This window comes from Cervus canadensis, chromosome 1 (genome assembly GCF_019320065.1).
Source record: "Cervus canadensis isolate Bull #8, Minnesota chromosome 1, ASM1932006v1, whole genome shotgun sequence".
Taxonomy (NCBI): domain Eukaryota; kingdom Metazoa; phylum Chordata; class Mammalia; order Artiodactyla; family Cervidae; genus Cervus; species Cervus canadensis.
In genome coordinates, this window is record NC_057386.1 from 1044737 (window position 1) to 1066203 (window position 21467).

General features: G+C 49.7%; 1 protein-coding gene across 4 annotated transcripts in view; it reads left to right on the top strand.

The window, feature by feature from the left end:
• Positions 1 to 21467, top strand: part of CEP112 (centrosomal protein 112) — a 299121-nt gene that overhangs the window by 239612 nt on the left and 38042 nt on the right. For all 4 annotated transcript variants that reach the window (XM_043443432.1, XM_043443639.1, XM_043443510.1 and 1 more), the window contains one exon: positions 687 to 836. In XM_043443432.1, coding sequence (XP_043299367.1) covers positions 687 to 836 — 150 coding nt within the window. The remainder of the gene's footprint in view (positions 1 to 686; positions 837 to 21467) is intronic.

Here is a 21467-nt window from a genome sequence, read left to right on the forward strand (position 1 = left end):
AAAGCAACCTGTCGGGAGCGATATCAGGATAAACTCCTCTTCGATCCCAAAACCTTGTTTCAAAGGAAGACAGGGCAGGAGCCAGCTGAGAGGCAGCGCCTAGTACGGCCGCCGGCCCGGGTGCCGGTCCGGACTCTGCCTGTCTCCTGGTCCCGCGCCGGGCTCTTTCTCTGCCTCTGTTTCGCCCCCTGTGGAAGGCGGGCGATGACAGTGCTGGCCGCTCAGTAGTAACTGACACAGGCATGGAGGTGCTTAACACAGTACACGAGCGTGAGCACACACGCAAAAACCGTCGTGTAGAACTAGGTGGCTATGAAGAAGGGACTCTGATTTTTTTTGGTTATTAGAGTTCAAAGGATTATGAAAGGCAAAATAGCTTTTTTCTTTTCCACTCCAGCAAGAATGTTTCTGGGTAAAATAAATCCTGACACATTTTATATTTTCAGGATCGCAGATGTTCCTTCCCCTGATGAGTAAGTACTGTGGAATGTTATAGTGGGAACGGCTTCCAAGCGTGTTTGGTTCAGCAGTTGCTCACCGTTCACAGCTTTCCCGTGTGGAGTCTCATGCCCTGGTGCGCGGGGCGCTCGCTGCAGCCGCGCCTCTCTGCGAGCGCGCCGGGGAGGCTGGGTGCACGAGGCGGGCCGTGTCCGAGGCCCGAGTCGCAGCACGCGCTCTCGTTGCAGGTGATCGCCGAGCTGCAGGGCACCGTCTCCTCGCTGCGGGAGGACAGCAGCCGGCAGCAGCTCGCGGCCGAGCGGCGGCTCCAGGACGTCGTGCGCAAGTTTGAAGACGAGAAGCAGCAGCTGATCAGAGAGAAGGAGCGAGCCGTCCAGGTAAGGCGCTTTCGTGTGGCTGCCGGCGGGCGAGGCAGCCGCGGGAACCCGTGTCCAGCTCGCCTGCCGGCCTCGCGTGCACTGGGCTCTGATGCGGCCGGCCCTGCGAGGCCACGTGCCCACGGGGACAGACACCACAAGCCCAGCATACTCACAGCCGACACATGCGTGAGAGCCGTCCCATGTCCACCCTAGACCCCTTGGAGCCGCCTCTGGCCAGAGCGAGCGCGTTGGCACCGCTGGTGGGTAAACGCACAGGCAGCCCCAGTTTATCTGCCCCTGCGCACCGCGTCCCCCCGACCCTGCGGGGGTCTGATGGGTGGACACCCGCTCTGTGGCGGCCCCGCCTCCGTCGGCTGGGTGAGCCCCTGGGCCCATCCGCGGTCACAGGGCAGCGTCGTCCTGACTTCAATGGCAGAGAGCATGGATGAAAGCCTCTGCGTCTTGCGGGGTTTAATGTGCGGATGAGCGTCCGCAGACTATAAGTAACATTCAAAGAGAACAAAGCGTGTATTAAAGAATCCCCGGCAGAAGATGACTTCTCGGTCATTTGACTTTGTTACAGCAGCGCTGAGCGCATGTAGGTGAATCACATCCGCACAAAGCGCAGAAAAAGAAAAGGATCGCTTGGGCTTTCTCTCGCCTTTTCTGCCCAGTCCCTCCGTCTTTCTCTCTTCTGGCCTGTTGTAGTCCATCCGCGTGATTTGGGGGAAAGTCAGTGTCAGGGTAGTTTGCTTTTTCATATATACCCCTTACGCCTGGACAGCGGTGAATAGAAGGAAAAAATCAAGATGTGGACAAAACCTTTGAGGCCAGTATACCTGCCTCCCGACCAGGGGTGGGGCCGTATTTTGTTGTTCATGAGATTTTCCCTGAGTTTTTACATCTGTGAGTGTTTCTTTCCCCCTTACATGTGATGAGACACAAAAACGTGTTTCTTTTTTAATATTCTGATAATTTTTTTAAAAATTCTTTGAATTTTCATTTATAAATGCAGGAAAAAGTCCGCATTGGTCTGTAGAACTCTTTTGCTTTGTATGAACTAAGTTGACTACTTTCTTTCAACTATTTTGCTATATAAAGATTTCATTTTAAGTGAATTTCTTTTCCACTTGAAATCCAAATACTGTGTTGTAGGTAATTGCCAAATTTTAAATAAATAATTGGATCCCAACATATGCAAAATGGAAAACATCAATTTACTCCATAACAACATAATTTCTAGTATTGTTTCTTAAAGATTAAAAAAATCTTGAAAGAAATATAATTCATATAACTGCTTAGTTTTGTTTATTTTTGCAGTTGTAATCCATTTACCTGTTAAGAGGGAAAAAACCTTCTGATCCTAATTTCCAGCCGACCATCAAATCATAAAGACTGAAGTTGAAGTTAAATGATGACAGACATACATTGACACACATACACTGGGCTTCCCTGATGGCTTAGTGGGTAAAGAATCTGCCTGCAATGCAGGAGACACAGTAGACACAGGTTCGATCCCTGGGTTGGGAAGATTCCCTGGAGAAAGAAATGGCAACCCACTCCAGTATTCTTGCCTGGAAAACCCCAAGGACAGAGGAGCCTGGTGGGCTACAGTCCAAAGTGGGGGGGGGTCTCAAACAGACAGACACGACTAAGCACGGAGGCACAGGATACATACGCACATATACACACATATATGTACACATATATATACACATATATATATATTTGTAGTATATAATGAGCAAAACGTAGATACCTGAAAATAATTAAAATTACAATGTAGATAAGGTGTGCTTGAGTTTTGATTCATTCATTTATACTATGGTTGAAGTGCATGACTTTTTCTTTACTAACCTATATCAGTGTTAATGTGTTAACACTTGTTGCCTTGCTTTTTTTTTTTTAAAAGGCTATGTCACAAAAAATAATAGGAATGATAGCTAGTATTTCTTCAACAAGTACTGTGTACCAGGCTCTCTGCCAAACATTTCCATACATCCCATGTTGCATTGTCTCATTTAAGTCTTATAAGTATTCTTGACGAGGGAGGCATTTCCACTGCCCCATCTTAGAGATGGAAGAGTCAAGGCTCTGGGGTGAAGTGACCACCGAGGACAGGTTCAGTGTCTTCTGATGCGAGAGCCTCGGCGATTTTACCGTGCACAGAAGCCCCGTGTCCACACTGCCTGTGACAGCGAGGCAGGGCCCGAGTGCATCGGCGAGCTTGGGAGCCCTTGCTCTCATTTCCCGGCCACCTGAAGGCGGGTAGCGCCTTTGCAGCAGTTGTTCCTCTCGGCATTCTAGTCGTATTTGTTTTGTAGACGCAGATACACGGATGGAGTTAGATACTCAGAGACACAGTCACCAAATAGTTTTCTGAGACCAAGTACCTTTGTCTGCATATACATTCAAGTTAAGCTGACGAGGACCTACTATTTGTAGTGTTAGGTATTAATGTACTTTTAATGTCGGTTTTCAGCAGCGCCCTAAGAACAGGAAGCGTGCGTCTGCCCACCTTCCGGGCTGGAGGATGGGGCGGGCGCTAGACCCAGCGGCAGGCCGAGCCGGCCGTCGGAGGGCCCCCGTGGGTTAGGGCACGCGGGCCTTTCCTCACAGTGAGGCGTTAGGCGAAAACGGAGGTGTGTCCAGCAGGCCGAAAACCCCGCTCACAGGGCCACTGTCTGGAGAACAGCCCGGAGTACCTCTCACTGTTCAGTCACCCCAGAGACATGCCGTCTCCAGGACCCGCCCCGCGTGGCAGGTAAAGGCGCGCCCGGAGCCTTGGCCAGAAGGACGCTCCTTCTCGCGCTCACGCCTGTCGCGGGGCTCCCGTTGCGGGAAAGGCCGCCCAGCACCAGCATCCCAGCTCCTTTGCGTGCTGTTCTTCAGCCCAGCACATCAGCCGATATCGGAGCAGTGCAGAAAACGATGCTGCAGAAGGGTACTTCAGGGTCTTAAAGGTGTTCACGAGATCGTTTTCAGTGAAAACGCAACTTACACCGCATGAGGTACGGAAGGGGTTGTCTTTGCCACCCAGAAAGTACATATAAACAGAAGAAAGGCTGGAGTTATGTGTCAGCATTTTGCTGGTGGATACTCTTAGTGGTGGAATTTGTGGTAATTTTCCTTTCTTAGCTCTATACTTCAGTTCTTAATTAATTTATTTTAATTGGAGAATAATTACAATATTGTGATGGTTTTTGCCATACCTCAACACGAATTGGCCACAGGTATACAAGTGTCCCCCCCCCCCCATACTTTAGTTCTAACAACACTTTTACAACAAGAGACAGTAAAAATTGTTTGCTAGAAAAGAAAACGCCTTGGCCTGAAGGAGTTCAGAGGTGGACGTCAGGGAACCCTGCAGGTGAGACCCACAGTGGGCATGAGCCTTGCTGTCTAGGAGACAAGGAGGGGAGCGCGCTGTGGAGGGGACCTCCTGGGGCGTAGAGAGAGTTCTGGAAACACAGTCACACGAGCAGATCCTTTGCGCTGAGGTACACCCGGCCTCGAGAGCAAAAGTGCTCACCGCTGTTCACGGCTTCAGTTCATCCTCAGCTTAGAGTCGAGCTTCTGAAGAGACCTGTCGCTACTGTGTAACAAGCCGCCCCAGAACCCAGGGTTTAGAGCAACAGCTGCTAGGCGCGCTGGAGTCTTTGCGTCGGGAGTGCGGGCGGAGGCGGGCGCCGGCTGTCAGCTGCTTCCCCCGGAAGTGCGCGGGCTGCAGTGCCCAGGACCCTGCGTGGCCTCTTTCGTTTTGTTTTACGAAAATCTACTCGATTGTTTTCGTAAAAATGGATAATGGCATATGCTCATGAATAATTCAAAGTGCAGTGGGGAAAGGGAAAAACACCTGAAGTCACCGAAAGTTCATCACTCAAAACTTATCAGTCAGGCGAGGTCGTTTCAGGTGCCTGACTGTTGCAGGGAGAAAGGAGAACCAGATGGACTAGTGAGCTGGGTTAACACTCTAGAGTCTGTATTTGTGTTAGGCTTAGAAAAATCTCAAGTTGATTTTACTTAAATTCAGCAGATGGGTGAATCTAGAGTTAAACAGGAAGAACTGTTAAACTTTGGGGCAGAATTTGAGTTTTGGCTGAAAACTGAGTTCATTAGAAAAACATGCGTGCTCCCTTGACCCTCTTCACGCCTCTCGCCTGGGGTGTACACTGTCTGGGTTTATGACACTCACACAGTTTGTCTCTAACTGCAACCTTACTTAATACCCACACTGTCTTTAAAGGATGTGGTGCTTCCCACTAGGCCTTTTATAATCAGCCTTCCACACTCCCACCCCTGAACTTCCTACTTTAATGTGGTTCCAAATGGGCTGGATTTCATGGGCAAGTGGTTCCTTCAAGACTCACGGTGCTGCCTTCCCCGGGTTTTTCCATGTTTAAGAATGTCTTCTGGGGCATCCCTTGTGATCCAGTGGTTAAGAATCCACGTTTCGATGCAGGGGGTGAGGGTTCGGTCCCTAGTTGGGGAGCTAAGATCCCACCTGCCTCACAGCAAAAACCCCAGAAAAACAACAGAAGCAATATTGTAACAAATTCAGTAAAGACTAAAAGTGGCCTGTATAAAATCTTTAAAAACAGTTATAAAAAAGCCTGCTGATTAACCCTTATGTTTGAATGACCTGCGAGATGGACATAGTGTCCTTATCTTCATTTTCACCTGAAAACTTAGATGTTGCTCACCTGGCACATAAAACTGCTGTGGGGAAACTCGGCAAGGGCTGAGCTTTCCCAGGTCGGTCGTTTGCTTTTTCTAGGGGGGATTCCCGAAGAAGTCTGTCTTTATCATTAAGCTTAATAGATTAACACGGATAAATTCTGCTTTTAACCAGGATCCCCCTAAATGCTAAGCATTCCATATCAACTGTCTCTGAAGCGCAGAGAACCTCCCCTCCATATAACACTTACTGGTAGAGTCTCTGCATTTTCTGGAGCCTAGGGAAGGGGCGGGAGCGCTGGAGCAGAGGGTGCTTACAGGCTGGTTGGGCTGGCTGCTCTTTGAGTTCACACTGCCTTAAAGGGCCTGGGGGCAGCGGCATGTCATCCTGGGGAGGGAGCTGTCCCAATCTGGTGTCCGTATCCTGTGGTTTTTCCAGTATCATGTACAGACATGAGAGTTAGACCGTAAGGAAGACTGAGCACTGAAGAATCGATGCTTTCACACTCTGGTGCTGGACTAGACACTTGAGAGTCCCTTGGACAGTAAAGAGCTCAAACCAGTCAATCCTAAAGGAAATCAGTCCTGAACATTCTTGGAAAAACTGATGCTTAAGCTGAAACTCCCAATACTTTGGCCAACTGATGTGAAGAGCCAGCTCACTGGAAAAAGGCCTGATGCTGAGAAAGATTGAGGGCAGGAGGGGGAAGAGGCACCAGGCAGCAGAGGATGAGACAGTTGGATGGCATCATCGACTCAATGGACATGGGTTTGAGCAAACTCCGGGAGATGGTGAAGGACAGGGAAGCCTAGTGCGCTGCAGTCCGCGGGGTTGCAAAGAGTCAGACACAATTTAGCAACTGAACAACAACGATTTTAATTTCTGATGTAGTAAATATTATAGATATAACCCACATACACAAAACCTCTTTGGGGTTCTAAATTTCTTAAAATTTAGACCAGAGGGGACCAGAGGCCGAAACCTTTGGGCATCGCTTGTCTAGACGTTGCCCTTCTCTTGACCGTGTCGACAGCCTGCTGTCTCCCCTCGCGCTCCTTGTGGTGACACGGGCTCCGTGTAGAGTCCTTTCCCTTAGGGTTTCAGTGTTGTCATCTGTGACGTGTCTGGGTGAGAAGCTCATGCCAGATTTGTTCCTTCCTCTAGTGAAGTTTCCACTGCACTCTGATGCTGTCCCCAAGTCCTCCTCCGAAACCGTGCTGTGGGACATGTTCTACACACCGGGGTCTGCACGTCTAGGGAGGGGACGTGCAGCTGGTCTTTATCTACGGGTGGGAACAGCACGCAGCACCCAGACCCACGTGCAGAGTGACGCATACGGACCCCCTGAACGGGACGGACAGAAACTGAAGACCCCCTCGCACCTTCCAAAACAGTTGGTGGTCCTGAGAGGATTTGGGGATTGCAAAGAGGAGGTCGTGCCCAGATTCTGCTTCCTTCTATCACCAAGCAGACCCTAAGTTTCTTGAGCGCAAGCACTTACTGCTGGGTTTGTTTCAGTGGAAGTTCTAGAAATAGACTGAATAAATGAATGATGCAAAGTGAAAGTGAAAGTCGCTCAGTCATGTCCGACTCTTTGTGACCCCATGGACTGTACAGCCCATGGAATTCTCCAGGCCAGAATACTGGCGTGGGTAGCCGTTCTCTTCTCCAGGGGATCTTCCCAACCCAAGGATGAACCCAAGTCTCCTGCATTGCAGGCAGATTCTTTAGCAGCCGATGTTACCTCTTAAATCAAGGCTCTGGAAAGGAATCACATCACTTCATTCTCAAGTTATTTTGTTGGTGGCAGCAAGCTCGTGAATGCTTTGTGTTGTGGTAGCAGATACTCGAGAATGGCTGAGATTTGCGCTGGCAGATTTGTGTTTTGCCTCCTAGGCAGATTCTAATCAAACCCCCTCGCCGCGTTTACACAGCATCTCTGTTCTCCAGACCCCAGGCTGCCCACCAGAGCCGGCCGTCTGAGCGGCTGTCAGCACCGCCCCTGAACTCACACCAGTTGGCAGGGGATGTGGGCAGAGGCGGTTCTGCAGGAGGTCCAGGAGCACTCCTCCGGCGTCGGGCACCCCCCAGGCCGAGTCCTCTCTTTGAAGCTGGTGGATTGAAAGTGCCTCGCTGTGAAGCCAGATGTCCGAGTGGAGATTTCACATCGCAGAGAGGTGTTGTAAAATTTTCGCTTGCAAGCACAGAAAAGAGATTTAGGAGCTAGGATGCTCCTCTGCCTTGGCCACTGCCTGGAGTTTATGAGGAAAGGTCACTGCCAGGGGGCCGTCGAGAAATCTGGTCTGTGTTACCAGCAGGGCTGGAGGGAGGGGAAAGAGCATTTCATAAGGTTGGGCAATTCTTGCTGTGCTGAAAGCTCACCAGAATCCGCTTCCCAGAGAATGAAACTGCAGGCCTCACTGCGGGGTCTCATTGACACTGAGAAACAGGGAGCGGCCCTGGAGGCCGGGTCAGCCCTGCCGGGGACCTGCTCACCGTCTGACTCCCGTGTCCCCTGGGCGCGTCCTAGGGGCGTGGAGGCCACAACCCCTCGGTGTCCTCTGGCGCTGGAATTAATGATGCCAAGAAGAGAGGTGGATTTCCCATCCCACCCAAGGTGACTTGCCTGCCCACGCAGAGAGGAAGACAGCCGTTTAGTCCGAGTAGCGTCAGGCGGGAGCACCGTTTTCCAGGAAGGGTGCTCTGGGCAGTGGGCTGGACGTGGCGGGCGTGGGACACGGTGATGGGGGAGCAGAGAAGGGGCCAGCGGTCTCCCCGTGAGTATCCCAGCCCCGCCTCTCCTCCAGCTCTGTTCTCTGGCAGATCTCTGCTCTGCTTAAAGATGGGTTGAAGGTCATTTGTTCAGTGGGAAAATCCTTCAAGCACTATGAAGAGCACTGTTAGCCCCTGGAGCCGGGTCTGTGTGCTACAATAACAGGGAACTGAGCAGAGTTGGGTGAGTGAGTGTGAGAGTGCCTGGGGAGGGCAGACACAGGCAGGAGCAGGGGCTGCTCCTCCGCTGACGCCTGTGCCCCGTGGAAGAGCAGAGTCGTCAGGGACCGCGTGGGTCCCGCAACCACTGCGTGGGCCAAACTGAGAACGGCTCTGGTTCCTCAGGTGCTGGAATATAGGTGCATCCTTCAGCTTTTTTTTAACATATAAAAAAATTAACAAATAACTGTTTGGAAATATTTTCATCCTTAATAATTCTGAACTAATCTGAAGCTGTTTCAAAGTCAGTATGATGACCTGAAATGTGTGATTTCATCGTTACCTAAGCAGCCACAGCTAAAGTGACTGAATGACTGCTGTGTATTATAGCCTTCCAGCTCCAGTCCCCATGGTTGCAAGGACCGTGCACCTCCCCAGGACGGGGTTGGAAGGACAGACAGTAGATGGACGGCTCTCCACCATCCTTGATTCGCTTTCGAGCTACCGGGCACCTCCTGCTCTGCTTTCTCTGAGGCACTGAGTCAGCTCTTCCACAGGTCCCCCGGGCCCCTTTTCTAATCCCAGCATGACGTAGCCGTTGAGGTCTGAACCCGTGTTTTCCCACCTCTGGTGCCCCCCCAACTCCATGCAGCGTTGACCATATTGACCCACAACTTTCCCACTAGAGCAAGGCTTGGAGAACCTTCCCCGCGAAGGGGCTGGAGAGTGAATATTCTGGGGTCATACAGTCTCCGTCACAGCGATCTGGCTCCTGGTGCTGTGCTGTGCGAGCCTCAGTTTGTTAACAAGTGGGCGCGGCTGGACTCCAATAAATCTTTATTTAGGAGAACAGGCTGGGTGCAGATGTAGCCCACCGGCTGCAGTCTCCTTGCCAGGATCAGGGAGCTCACGCCGCCTCTGGTTGGCGGGTCTCCTCTGCTGGGCTCGCGCCCTCCACGTGGGTGTCCTCTGGTCCAGGCTGGGCTTTGCAGACCCTCTCCCAGCACAGCGAGCTCATCTCCCCTGTGACTCCGGCTGTCACTTCTGTTGAGACGCTCACCGGAAGCCTCGCCTGATCCTGGTCGGGCCCCACAGCTCGCATCTTCTGCCGGAGACGCACCACCACTTCCCACTCAGTAACTGCAGCCTCGAGTGAGCATCTCCAAGCCAGCTCCTCCCTCCAGCCCAGCGGGGTCACCACCCCCAGCCACCAGCCATGCTGCTTCCTGTTAGGCACTTCAGGTTCGTCTTTGTCCTCTTGCCCTCATTGCCATTTATCTCAAGCGTGTCACTGGAGTCCTCAAAGGCATTCCTTACTCCTCCGATAGGACCCTACCCAGAGCCCTTCTCAGCTCGCGATGGTGTCAGACAGCCTCCGTTGCTGTCTCAGCAAGGGAGGCTCTCAGCTCCGCCCAGCAGGAGGAGCTCTGCCAGAGGAGCCCTGGATCACTGGTTTCCCTGCCTCACAAGGAGAGCTTCAGGATAGAGCAGAAGAGCAAAGCAATGGACGCAGATTCACAGACGAAAAGTGAGATCCAGTAAACGTGTGAGGAGCAGCTGACTCTCATCCCTGGTTTAAACTGTAAATCAGATGTGACGGGCCTGGCTGCTACCTGATGGGCGTGAATGCTGACCCTGAAAAAGTACCCAATGATGCATCGTCACTGAAGTTCAGATCAGCGCCAGCTCTGGAAGTTGGTGTGACGGAAGCTGCTGCCGTCAGACGCACATGATTGGAACCTTCGGTGCCAGTCACGGGAGTGTGTCCTGTGGATTCACTTGCAAAGCTCTGCAGTATCTTTGTAGCCTTGTTTGAGCTAAAAGATAGGGAGAAATAAGTGATGCTACATGAAAGCAACGAGACACTTTGCTGTTGTTGTTCAGTGGCTAAGTGTCCTACGCTCCATGACCTCACGGACTGCAGCACGCCAGGCTCCCCTGTCCTCCACTGTCTCCCAGAGTGTGCATTGAGACAGTGATGCCATCCAACCATCTCATCCACTGCCGCCCCCTTCTCCTTTTGCCTCCAGTCTTTCCCAGCATCAGGGTCTTTTCCAGTGAGTCAGCTCTTCACATCAGGTGGCCAAAGTGTTGGAGCTTCAGCTTCAACATCAGTCCTTCCAGTGAATATTCAGGGTTGATTTCCTTTAGGATGGACTGGTTTGATCTTGCAGTCCAAGGGACTCTCAAGGGTCTTCTCCAGCACCACAATTCAAGAGCATCAATTAAAGAATGAAGTAGATCTGCCTTTGAAAGTGGGGCAAGATTGCCAATATGTAGTCAGTGAAAAGAATGCAGCACATTATGTACATTTAAAATTGCCTGAATGGGTCTCAAAAATGATGAAAGCACAGGCCACCTTGACGAGAGGGGTAACTCATACACGTTTGTTACTGTGTTTCACGTGATCCTACATTGACACGTACAGGTTAGGATATAGATATCCAATGAAAAATGGAAATGGGTTGCATGTATATGTGTATATGTATGTATTGGTATGTGTGTGTGTATACTTTTCAAAAAAAAGATAGAATGCATATATTGGGATAGCCAGAAAGCTCATTTGGAATTTTCTGTAAGATGTTATGTAAAAACTGGAACAAACTTTTTGGCCAATGCAATACATACATATCTACATATACATATATTCTTCAACAGTTATACATTCTTAGGAAAAAAAAGTGAAGCTGTGAATAATAAGCAGTTGTACTATCATAACTGATTTTCCTAAATGTGCCTTGTAAATCATGGAAAAATTTTAAGACAGGCCTTGCTCATTTTGCTTTACATTTATGTAGTGTTATTTTTAGGGGATTTGTTGCATTAAAGAAATAGAACATGTAGAGAGTTAACTTTACACAGAATTTCTAGGGAACTAAATCAAATCAGTAAATTAACAAGGATAAGCCTAGTTTTTATAGTTAATTTTCCAAAAGCATATAATGAGGAAAAAATTCATGTGATGTCGTCATGCCATCAAAAAAGACCAAAATGTCATTTCCAGGACTGTCAGCAGGAGTCGTTTGCTGTCATAGCAGCTGAGACTAGAGATTTGGAGCAAGTGAGATCGGGGTGGTTAGTGGGTTGTAGGAATGCTTTAATGTTGCAAGCACAGAGGAAAGAGAGGAATTAAAAACAAAGACACAGCCCCCATTTTTTTCAAGAGAAGCAAAACCCTTTTGCTTTTATGTTTCTGTCACTTGCTCCAGGATCCTTCATGAAGCCCTCTAACCACCTAAATAAATATTCATATGGCTGCTCAACATCTCATTAATAAACCAAGATTTGGTGGTAACATATTTCAGAGTAACATATGATTTGCATCTCACCCTTGTTTAACTTTAAATCTCAAGCAATTAATAAATTAGACTCGAGAGGTTTTTAAGAAGTAACATCTTACACGCACCACAAATTGCATTATTTTTATGTGTAAATAATGATGAAAGGAGAGATTGTTCCTTTGATGTCTGTAAACTACACTGTGAAATATGCAGAGAACATTCTTGAGTTCAGTTGCAGCCAAAACAAATAGACTAGTTCATAAAACAAAGCAGCAGCATTCTTAGAAGCAAGCGCTACTTTTTCTTTTCTTCCCAGTTCTTTTTCCATCATATATCCTTGCCATTCCTTGGGACAGATTCATTCCAAGTTCAAAAGCGATGCTGGCCTGTGTTTCCTCACCCCGAGAGCTGGGTCCTTCTCAAGCTCTTCCCAGTAAACTTGTCTTCCCGTCGAGCTCAGACCAGACCTCAGCTGGACAGCCAGTTCCCTGCAGGGAATTAATTTTGTCAGCAATATTCCATTATTGCTCAAAAAGCCAATTATTTCAAATGTTAGCAAACACTCGTGTTCCTCAGAGAGATATATTTACTCACTTCTCTATTTTCCAAGCTGGTTTATCTAGCTCCCTTTGTTTTTAAATAGTATCTGCAGATCCTTGTTTACAGCGTCTGCGTCTGACCTGATTTTTTCTTTGAGATAGTCAATAAAACAGCACCTTGTAAGTACGCGTCTCCCAGGGGAAGGTTGTGGAAGTGGTTGGGCTCCTGCTGGAACGAGGAGCAAGTTCTGACTAACAAGCATGATGAACATCATGAGGAGGTTCACGTTCCACATTGGGCATGTCTTTCTCCTCGAACACAGCGTGTGACCAAGATTACACACGAGGCAGTCATGTACCGATGTGGGAGTTGGTCCGTAAAGGTGGCTGAGCGCCAGAGGATTTTTGCCTTTGACTGTGGTGCTGGAGAAGACTCGAGAGTCCCTGGAACTGCAAGGAGACCCAACCAGTCCATCCTAAAGGAAATCAACCCTGAATATTCATTGGAAGGACTGATGCTAAAGCTGAAGCTCCAGTACTTGGGCCAACTCATGCCAAGAGCTGACTCATTGGAAAAGACCCTGATTGAGGGCAGGAGGAGAAGGGGGCGACAGAGGATGAGATCGTTGGCTGGCATCACCGACTCAATGGACATGAGTTTGAGCAAGCTCCTGGGAGATAGTGGAGGACAGAAGAGCCTGGCATCGCAGTCTGTGGGGTCGCAGAGAGTCAGACATGACCAAGTGACTGAGCACAAAACACGCTGGATTGGAGACCCCAGAGGTGTACACTTGACCTCCAGTTCCTCCGGGCGGGACAGCGGGTCTCCTCCACAGGATCAGCTTTGCCGCAGCCCCATCATGGCCTCACTGACACATCCACCGTTTACCTCCTCAGCCCAAAGCCTTTTCACTAACACTGATCCTGGGCTCCGATCCTAAGCTACCTTTTCTCTGGCTGAGAAGTTATTCTAATTTCTTTTCATCTGATGGTGGTTTTCTACTTGAGTTCACCATCTTTCTGTTCAAATCCATTGTTTATTTATTCTAAAAGCTTAATGAGCAGAGTATTAAATACAGTGGATTCTTGTGAAACCGCCTCCTTTTATACCAGCTACAGCCCAGTCCCATAACATCTCACTGATGAACAGTATCTTCAAGTGGGAAAGAGTCAGAGAGAACCAGCCCTACCTGCATTCTCTCACCCTCATCCCCACCCCGCCCCACAAAATTGAAGTCCTGAGCCCGTCGGAGGGGGCGGCGTGGTCCTCTCCACACAGCTGTTGGCAGCATCGGGCCGTGAGCCCAGGCTTCCACCTCTTCAGCATTTCCCTCATGCTCACTGTATCCAAACACACATGAAAATGGAAATAAAGGAAAATACATTTTACTTTAAAATCTACATGAGCTGCCAGAAGGATGAAGTGTCTCCTCACAGTCACGCATGGTTCCTGTGACTCCCCCTGGCCAGGGGCTCAGTGAAGCCAGCGCTTGTTTGGATGTTTAAGGAACATTTCCCTCAATGGCTGGCTCTGTCGCTTGCTATGATTTTTAAACTATCACCAAGTGTCCTTGGAATCAGAATATTCAAGGTCAATTTAGAATAGAGGTGAGGGTTCAAGAAGCAACTTTCTGGACCCCTCACTAATTTAAAGAGCGTTCCAAAGGAAGGAAACTGGTACATAACCACTCCTTGCCGTCTCGCAGGTCTGGGCTCTACAGACACTTAAGCCAAGACTGATTTGTGACAGTTTGTTTTCCAAGAAGAGGCTGGATATTTTGAGGATCCGTTGGGTTCGACGGCTTTATTTCTATGGTCAGTGAACGAAGGAAAGCTGTTGACACAGCAGCCTGCTGTGTTTTTGGAAGACACTGACTGGAAATGGCCGGCTCTGGGTTCCTCTGAGCAATTTTCTAACCTTTGCTGAACTGGGAAGTGTGAAGCAAAGTCCCACCTTTCTATTGCATCTGCTTCACTTTTCTGAGACTGGAAGAATCCTCCCTGACGTCCTGGCGTGTGCTGCGTTTCAGAGGTGGGCAGGCCTTCCTGACATGGACTCCGGAGCCGGGAGCGCGTGGGTCCAAACCCTGCTCCACCGTCTAGAAGCTGTGGGGCCTCAGACAAGTCCCCTCAGCTCTCTGCCCCACTTTCCTGATGTCAGGAAATAGTTTACAGTAAAATGTGTGGGAATGACAGTGAGAAGTAAATGGCTTACTGCTTGAGCAGCGTGGAGAATAGTGCTTCTACTTAATAAGTCCACATATACATCATTGGTGGAGAAGGAAAAGGCAACCCACCCCAGTGTTCTTGCCTGGAAACTCCCATGGACAGAGAAGCCTGCCGGGCTACGGTCAATGAGGTTGCAAAGAGTCGGACTCAACTGAAGTGACTTAGCACGCACAGGTACATCACTGGAGTAGGAAATAGTAACTTGTTCCAGTCATCTTGCCTGGAAAATTCCATGGACAGAGGAATCTGGAGGGCTGCAGTCCCTGGGGTCTTGCCTCTGCCCTGACTCTGGGCAGGCACTGCACCCAGGCTGGCCCCTCCTGTCCCCGCCCCACCCCTGGAGCCCCCTTCACTTCTCGGGTCCTTGGAGACCTGGGGGCCCAGGAATGCACCCGGGCTGTCACAGGCTCAGGAGGTTCCGCATCCCCAGCCATCCCCGTAGGCCCGGCCACGCCCTCCCGGTAGCACGCGCGCCGAGGTGGGCGGCCCCTGCATCAGTCTGCCCCGCCCCGCCCATTCCTGCTCGCTCTGCATCTCCTCTCAGATGCCTGTCCCCAGAAAGACTTCCTTGATGGTGGCCTCCCGAGACCGACTTAGGCTCCGTGCTCTAGGCCCACCTGTGGGCTCTTTCTCCCCACAGTGTGGACACGGGAGTGCGCCCACGCGGGAGTGCGGACACGGGAGTGCGGACACGGGAGTGCGCCCACGCGGGAGTGCGCCCACGCGGGAGTGCGGACACGGGAGTGCGCACGCGGGAGTGAGGACGCGGGAGTGTGCACGCGGGAATGCGGACAAGGGGGTGTGCGGACACGGGAGTGAGGACGCGGGAGTGCGGACAAGAGAGTGTGCGGACACGGGAGTGCGGACGCGGGAGTGCGGACGCGGGAGTGTGCACGCGGGAGTGCGGACAAGAGAGTGTGCGCACACAGGGCATGCTGGCAGCTGTCCCCTCTGCTTCTCCCCCTAGACTCCCAGCCCCAGCAGGTCAGGGCTGCTCACCACAGTCGAGTCCAGCCTTGAGTCGAGCCGCGTGGTCACCCCGCACTCACGTGCTAGCTCACCGGGTGGTCACTGCCAATAAAGCCAGGCCCAGCGTCCCCTCAGTGCGGGCTGCATGGTCAGCAGAGACAGAGCTCCTCTTAGAAAGACTTTGTTTTTTAAGTTTTCTGGGAGTAGAGTTCCTTTCAGTGTTGCGTTGGTCTCGGTCGGGTGTGCAGCGAAGTGACCCAGTTGTACGTATTTTTTTTCAGATTCTCCTCCCACATAAGTCAGTGCAGAGCTTTGAGCACAGTTCCCTGCGCTGTCCAATGGGTCCTGGTTGAGAACCTCTGTTACATACAGCCGTGTGTCTGCGCTCATCCCGGAGTCCTGGTGTATCCCTTCCCCCGACCTTTCCCCTTGGGCACCCTAAGTCTGTTTTCAAAATCTGTGAGTCTGTCTAGCTTTGTAAATAAGATCATTTATATCAATTTTTTAACATTTTGGCAGCACACACACAGAGAAAGCAAGCAGTCTCGCCTCGGCAGCGTCTCTGAAGCCCTGCAGCCGCTGCGACGCGCCTGGGCACCTCCTCAGACCTCCTCTTCTGTCCCCTCTGTGTCTCTGAGGCAAACCATTCTGAGCATTTCTCTGAACTTTTCAGGCAGAAACACTTAACAAGATTTTAGGGCTAAAAAAACAATCATACTTACAGGCTTTACCCCAAGAAGAGAACGTTTTCTTGACTCTCATTTTTCAGTGATCAACCCCTAGTCTGTCTTTGCTGTTTGTTCTTCAGTCTCTCAGTCGTGTCCGCCTCTTTGTGACCCCATGGACCGCAGCACACCAGGCCTGCCTGTCCTTCACTGTCTCCCGAAGTTTGCTCAAACTCCTGTCCATTGAGTCAGAAATGCCTTCCAACCATCTCGTCGTCTGTCATCTCCTTCTTCTCCTGATCGCAGTCTTCCCCAACATCGGGGTCTTTTTTTCAGCGAGCTGGCTCTTCACATCAAGTGGCCAAGGTATTGGAGCTTCAGCATCAGTCCTTCTGATGAAGGTTCAGCGTTGACTTCCTTTAGGATGGACTGGTTTTATCTCCTTAAAATCCCAGGGACTCTCAGGAGTCTTCTACAACACCACCCTTCAAAAGCATCAATTCTTCGGCACTCAGCCTCCTTTATGGTCCAGCTCTCACATCTGTACGCAACCACTGGGGACAGCGCTCACCCGTGTGTGACCACGGGAGAAACCACAGCTCTGACTAGAAGCCCTGAAGAGCTGGACTTCCTTTCCTTTCTCCTTCGGATGTTTATCCAAGTTCTGTTTCATCATGTTCAGGTTAGATTATTTCATGACTCTTTTTTTAGTGTTTTATTAATAAGCATAAAGAAATAGGTCCCCCTAAAAAGTTCAGCTACATCCTCCCAAAATAAAATCAATAACATTCAATACAAATACATATTTAACTACTAATTAAATAGACATTAAAATTAAGGGGTCCATGGAAAGAGGCTGTGTTCCTAACAGGATGAGTTGAAGGAGGCGCTTTGCAAAAATTCAATCACTGATTATATTCTCTAGAAAAACAGTAAATATTTGATTGAAATTAAAATGGTAAATGCAACTTCCAGTTAAGTTATAGCAAAACATCACCTTTACACTTTAGGATGTTTGCTTAGCCAAGTAGGGAGAATTGAGAGGAGTCAAAGTTTATATTAATAGAGAAAAGTTGTCAAAAAAAATATTTATAGGCAAAAGTAATATTTTTGCTTCCTTTAGTTCTTAGGTCCACTGCCTCCAAATGGTTATCAGGTCAGCCTGCCTACATGACCCTCGGTGGGCAAGACAGAGAAATCATCTTCTCATTCTTATTTCTCTTATTTCCTCCTGGCCAAGATATCTGCGGCCTTTGAAACGTTTTCACCTTCAGCCGCCGTGCTTTCACTAGGGCGCAGATTCTCTAACTGCTAGTTTTCCAAGAAATCGTGTGCAGGAAAATTAAAACTTGAAAGCCGGAGAGTCTGGAAAAAGGGATTGGACCCAAAAAAATGTTTTCAAAGCCATGCTTTGTATTTATGTATGGCATCTGTAAAGCACAGCTGCTATGCTGGGGGACATTGGGTAGGAATATGGACTTTCTAATACCTGCCTTTAGGTTAAGCCCTGGAGCCAAAAGCCAAAGAGGAAAAACCACTAATCAAAAGAATAGATAAAAATTATGTACAATAACCATAATGTGGCATTTCTGAAAGTCGTCAAATCACTTTCAAAACCTTATTTTTGTTCTAGTTCCAGTGTCTCTTTGGAGTTTTCCTCTCTCTTCTGGGACTGACCTGTTTCCCTCTCTGTGAGATCATTAGAGTTTAAAGACAGCCTGTGTGAGCCGTGAGCTCTGGGCTGGCCGGCTGGCCGCTTGCCTGAGGCACACGGCAGCCTTTCAAAGGCTGTTTCCGGGGGCAAGGCAAGTTTTAAAATTCATGGTAAAGACTTTTAAGTGTGATGTAGTCAGAAGTCCTAAAATATACATATTTATTTAGCTGAGCAAATTATATTTCCCAATGAGAGTACAGCCATAAAGGTTAGCATTTTTCTAGGAATAAAATGGAACATGTAAATACAACTTTTACTACAGATGAGAATGTCTTTCAGGCTTGAATTACTTGCACCATTGTTTAGAGACTGGCTTTGTAGGTATAAACCCGATTTTCAACTGGAAAGTTACGGCAACAACAGGTAATCTCTGGAACCCAGACCCGTGGTGGCAACACAGCGGTGAGGTTGGGGTTTCCTGTGACTCTCCTGCCCCACCAGGCCCTTGGGATCACTTTGTCACCGAATGCCTGTCATTTGCGGCCTCTGATCCTTGTTTCTCCACGTCTGGTGACCCCGCCTCTCGTCTCTACCACTAACCCCCAAGTTTTGAATCGACCACACACACCACCACAGCAGTTGTAGCAGACATCTGCCCTGAACCCCAAATGGAAATGCGTTTCCCAGTAGAAGCTTTGTGATAAATGTTAGGTCTGGTCTCGCAATGGCACAGCACTGAGTTTCATGCACATAGGGTCAAATAGGCCTTTCCAGGTCCAGTTCCTCCACCAGATACAAACTTTGACGTGAACCTGAGTCGCCCCCACCCCCCTGCGTGGACCTCCTCTGCCCTCTGGGAAGCAGGGCCGCACCGGTCTCTACTCACCAAGCATTCCATTCTGGTTCTTTGCTTCATACCCAGAGTCCAGCTCAGTATTTGGTAAACAATAAGCGCTCGGTAAATGTTTGCTGAATGAAGAAATGAATTTGGCATCTACATCCACCAACTAACAAAACTACACTCTTAGGAAGGGTCAACCTCCTCCTGCTTATTTTCATATTAGACGTACTGGTGGCGGGGGGGATCGTGGTGGAGATATTGGTGGGGATATTGGTGGGGATTGTGGTGGGGATCGTGGTTGGATAGTAGTGGGGATCGTGGTGGAGATCATGGTTGGGTAGTGGTGGGGATCGTGGTGGGGATCATGGTAGAGATCATGATGGGGATCATGGTGGAAAAATACTGGTGGGGATCATGGTGGGGATCGTGAGGGGATAGTGGTGGGGATCATGGTGGAGACTGTGTTGGTGACGATGGGAAAGAGGCTTCAGGCATGAAGCCTGGGGTTCTGATAACCATCTGCTCCACACTCCACTTAAATGTCTTCCACATTTGTATTCACTGGCTCTTCTTTCCTCTTCAGGAGCTTTAAATATATTGGATTGGGCAAAAGGTTCATTCAGATTTTTCCATAAGATATCACAGAAAAATCCAAATCTTTTGGGCCAACCATATAAATTGTACACAATGCTCTTGATTTTTTTCTCTGTATTTTTCCCTTAGTAAACTCGTGTTTACTAAGGGGAATATAAGTCCCTTCAACTTCACCTCTGACTGCTCTGCAGAAGAATCACAACTTTGATGCCGGTTTCCCCTCAAAGGCCAGGCTGAGTTACAGATGGTCTCCCTGGATCTAGAACTCTGTGCATCTGCTCCCCAGTCTCACTGTGGGCGACTCTGGTTACACTGAGCCCCTCGGCTGACTCTCCCTTCCTTGTTCCTGCACAGCCAGCTGCCTTGACCTTCTCCTCTCTAGCAGCATCACCTCTATCTGGTTTGAGCTGACCACGCCCGTCCCGGGCTCCTCCTGAGTCCCCTTGCTCCCTTTCATCCAGCTCTCCCATGCGCCCCGAGAGCAGATCCATCGGCCGTGTGTCTGAACCGGCCTGAGAGTGTCACCCCCGACTCAGACGCTTCCAGTCGATCCTCACTGCCCTGTGTGATCTGCAGCGTCAACCAGAGTGGACTGTTTTTAATGGCCTAAATACACCGCTGTTTCCTTATACATGAATCTACGGTGATATTGTCTCTTCCGCCAGGTCAGATATAGGATTGCTTAGTCTAAGATTTCAGACGTGCACCAACTGTAAACAATAAGATGAAGACACAAGATAGAGCCGTGGACTGCGTTGTCAAAACAAAGGTGAAGTGAAGGTTTTCGGAGGAGAGGGCAAGAAGGAGCTGAGAGGGTGACTAGGGACACGGGTGGGGGTTAGTGGAGACCCTGCGCTCATGTGGCTGTCGGAGATGGTAGGGAGAGGGTGCGGCCAGAGCTGCCTGCGTTCTGAACCCGCAGCTGAGCGGAGAGGCAGCGGCCGGGAGCACAGACTAAGTGCATCTCCACGTCAAGGGCCAGCAGTCACCACGTCAGTGGTAAACATTTCAGACACTCTACAGAAGCTCCTTCTCCTAAGAAAGAATACTGTAAAATATCTGTATTTTTTGTTGACTTTTTTACACTTTAGTCAATTGGGTTATCACAACCCAAACAAAATTAGATGCAACTACCAGTAAAAATGTTATGTATTTACACCGTGAGCAGGGATATGAAAATGTATGTATGTGCATGTTTACATGTGTGTACACACCTGTGTTTAAATATGTGGAAGACGGAGACGGGAGAGGAGGAGGGGCGGGGGGAGAGGCGGAGAGAGACATTGGAGCTGGGTTAGGCTGTCTGGGCCCAGCTCTCATTTTCAGTCTTGAAAACTGGAGCTCAAAGGGACGTGTTCTCTTGGGGAGAATCAGAGCCTCTTTGGAGAAGACAAGGTAGAAGATGGTTGCATAATTTACGTGAAGAGTGTATTCAAGGTTTGGAGAACTGCCGCCCAAAGACTCCTGTCCAAGCGTGGCCAAGGAGCTCTGAGCCCCCGCGAGCAGTGGCCGTCGTCAGAGGGGAGGTGGCTTAGCTCCCTGGGGGAGCTGAGGGAAGAAGGAAAGTAACTGACTCGGAAGGAAGAACAGCTCCCAGAGGATCCGAGCAGGAGAAACGGACCAAATTCATGAAATGTGTGCATTTTGCCGTCACCTGGGAAGGCGTTTTGTCAGAAGCTGGTGTGGAGCGCAGCAATGCCACATAGCGCCCAAAATAACTTCTAAATTGTTCTTTAGACAGTATAGGTTTTCCTTAAGTGGCTATATTTAGATTTGCTTATGTTTTTGTTTCTAAAGTTAATATAATTTGTATTCTCTGCAGATTTGGGCTTGTAGCTCCCCAAAATACAGACAGCAATTTCGAAGGCTATGTAATAATGTCGGTCACATCAGCAGGTTCTGTCTGCACAGCTGGTGACACTCTCGACCACGACCGTCTGCTGCAGGAGCCCCCTCCGCTCCCACCTCCACTGCGAGTTTCCGAGAGCTACCAGAACACACGGGTCGTGTGTCACCTGCCTGCCTTTCTGTAGAGCTGGGACACCAGAGAAGATGCCGGAAAAGCGAGCATGACTGACGTGAGGAGACCAGAGCGGTCTGGGCTGTCAGCGTGGGAGGCTGTGAGCGCCAGGACGTGTCTCCCGCGGCTTTTATGCTGTGTCTGCCTCTCCAAGTATCCATGCCCAGCTTTCACCGGGGTCCTGGCCAGTGTTAGCTGGCTCAGCCCAGCGCAGATGCACCAGCTTTGTTCCAGGGCGGGCACACAGC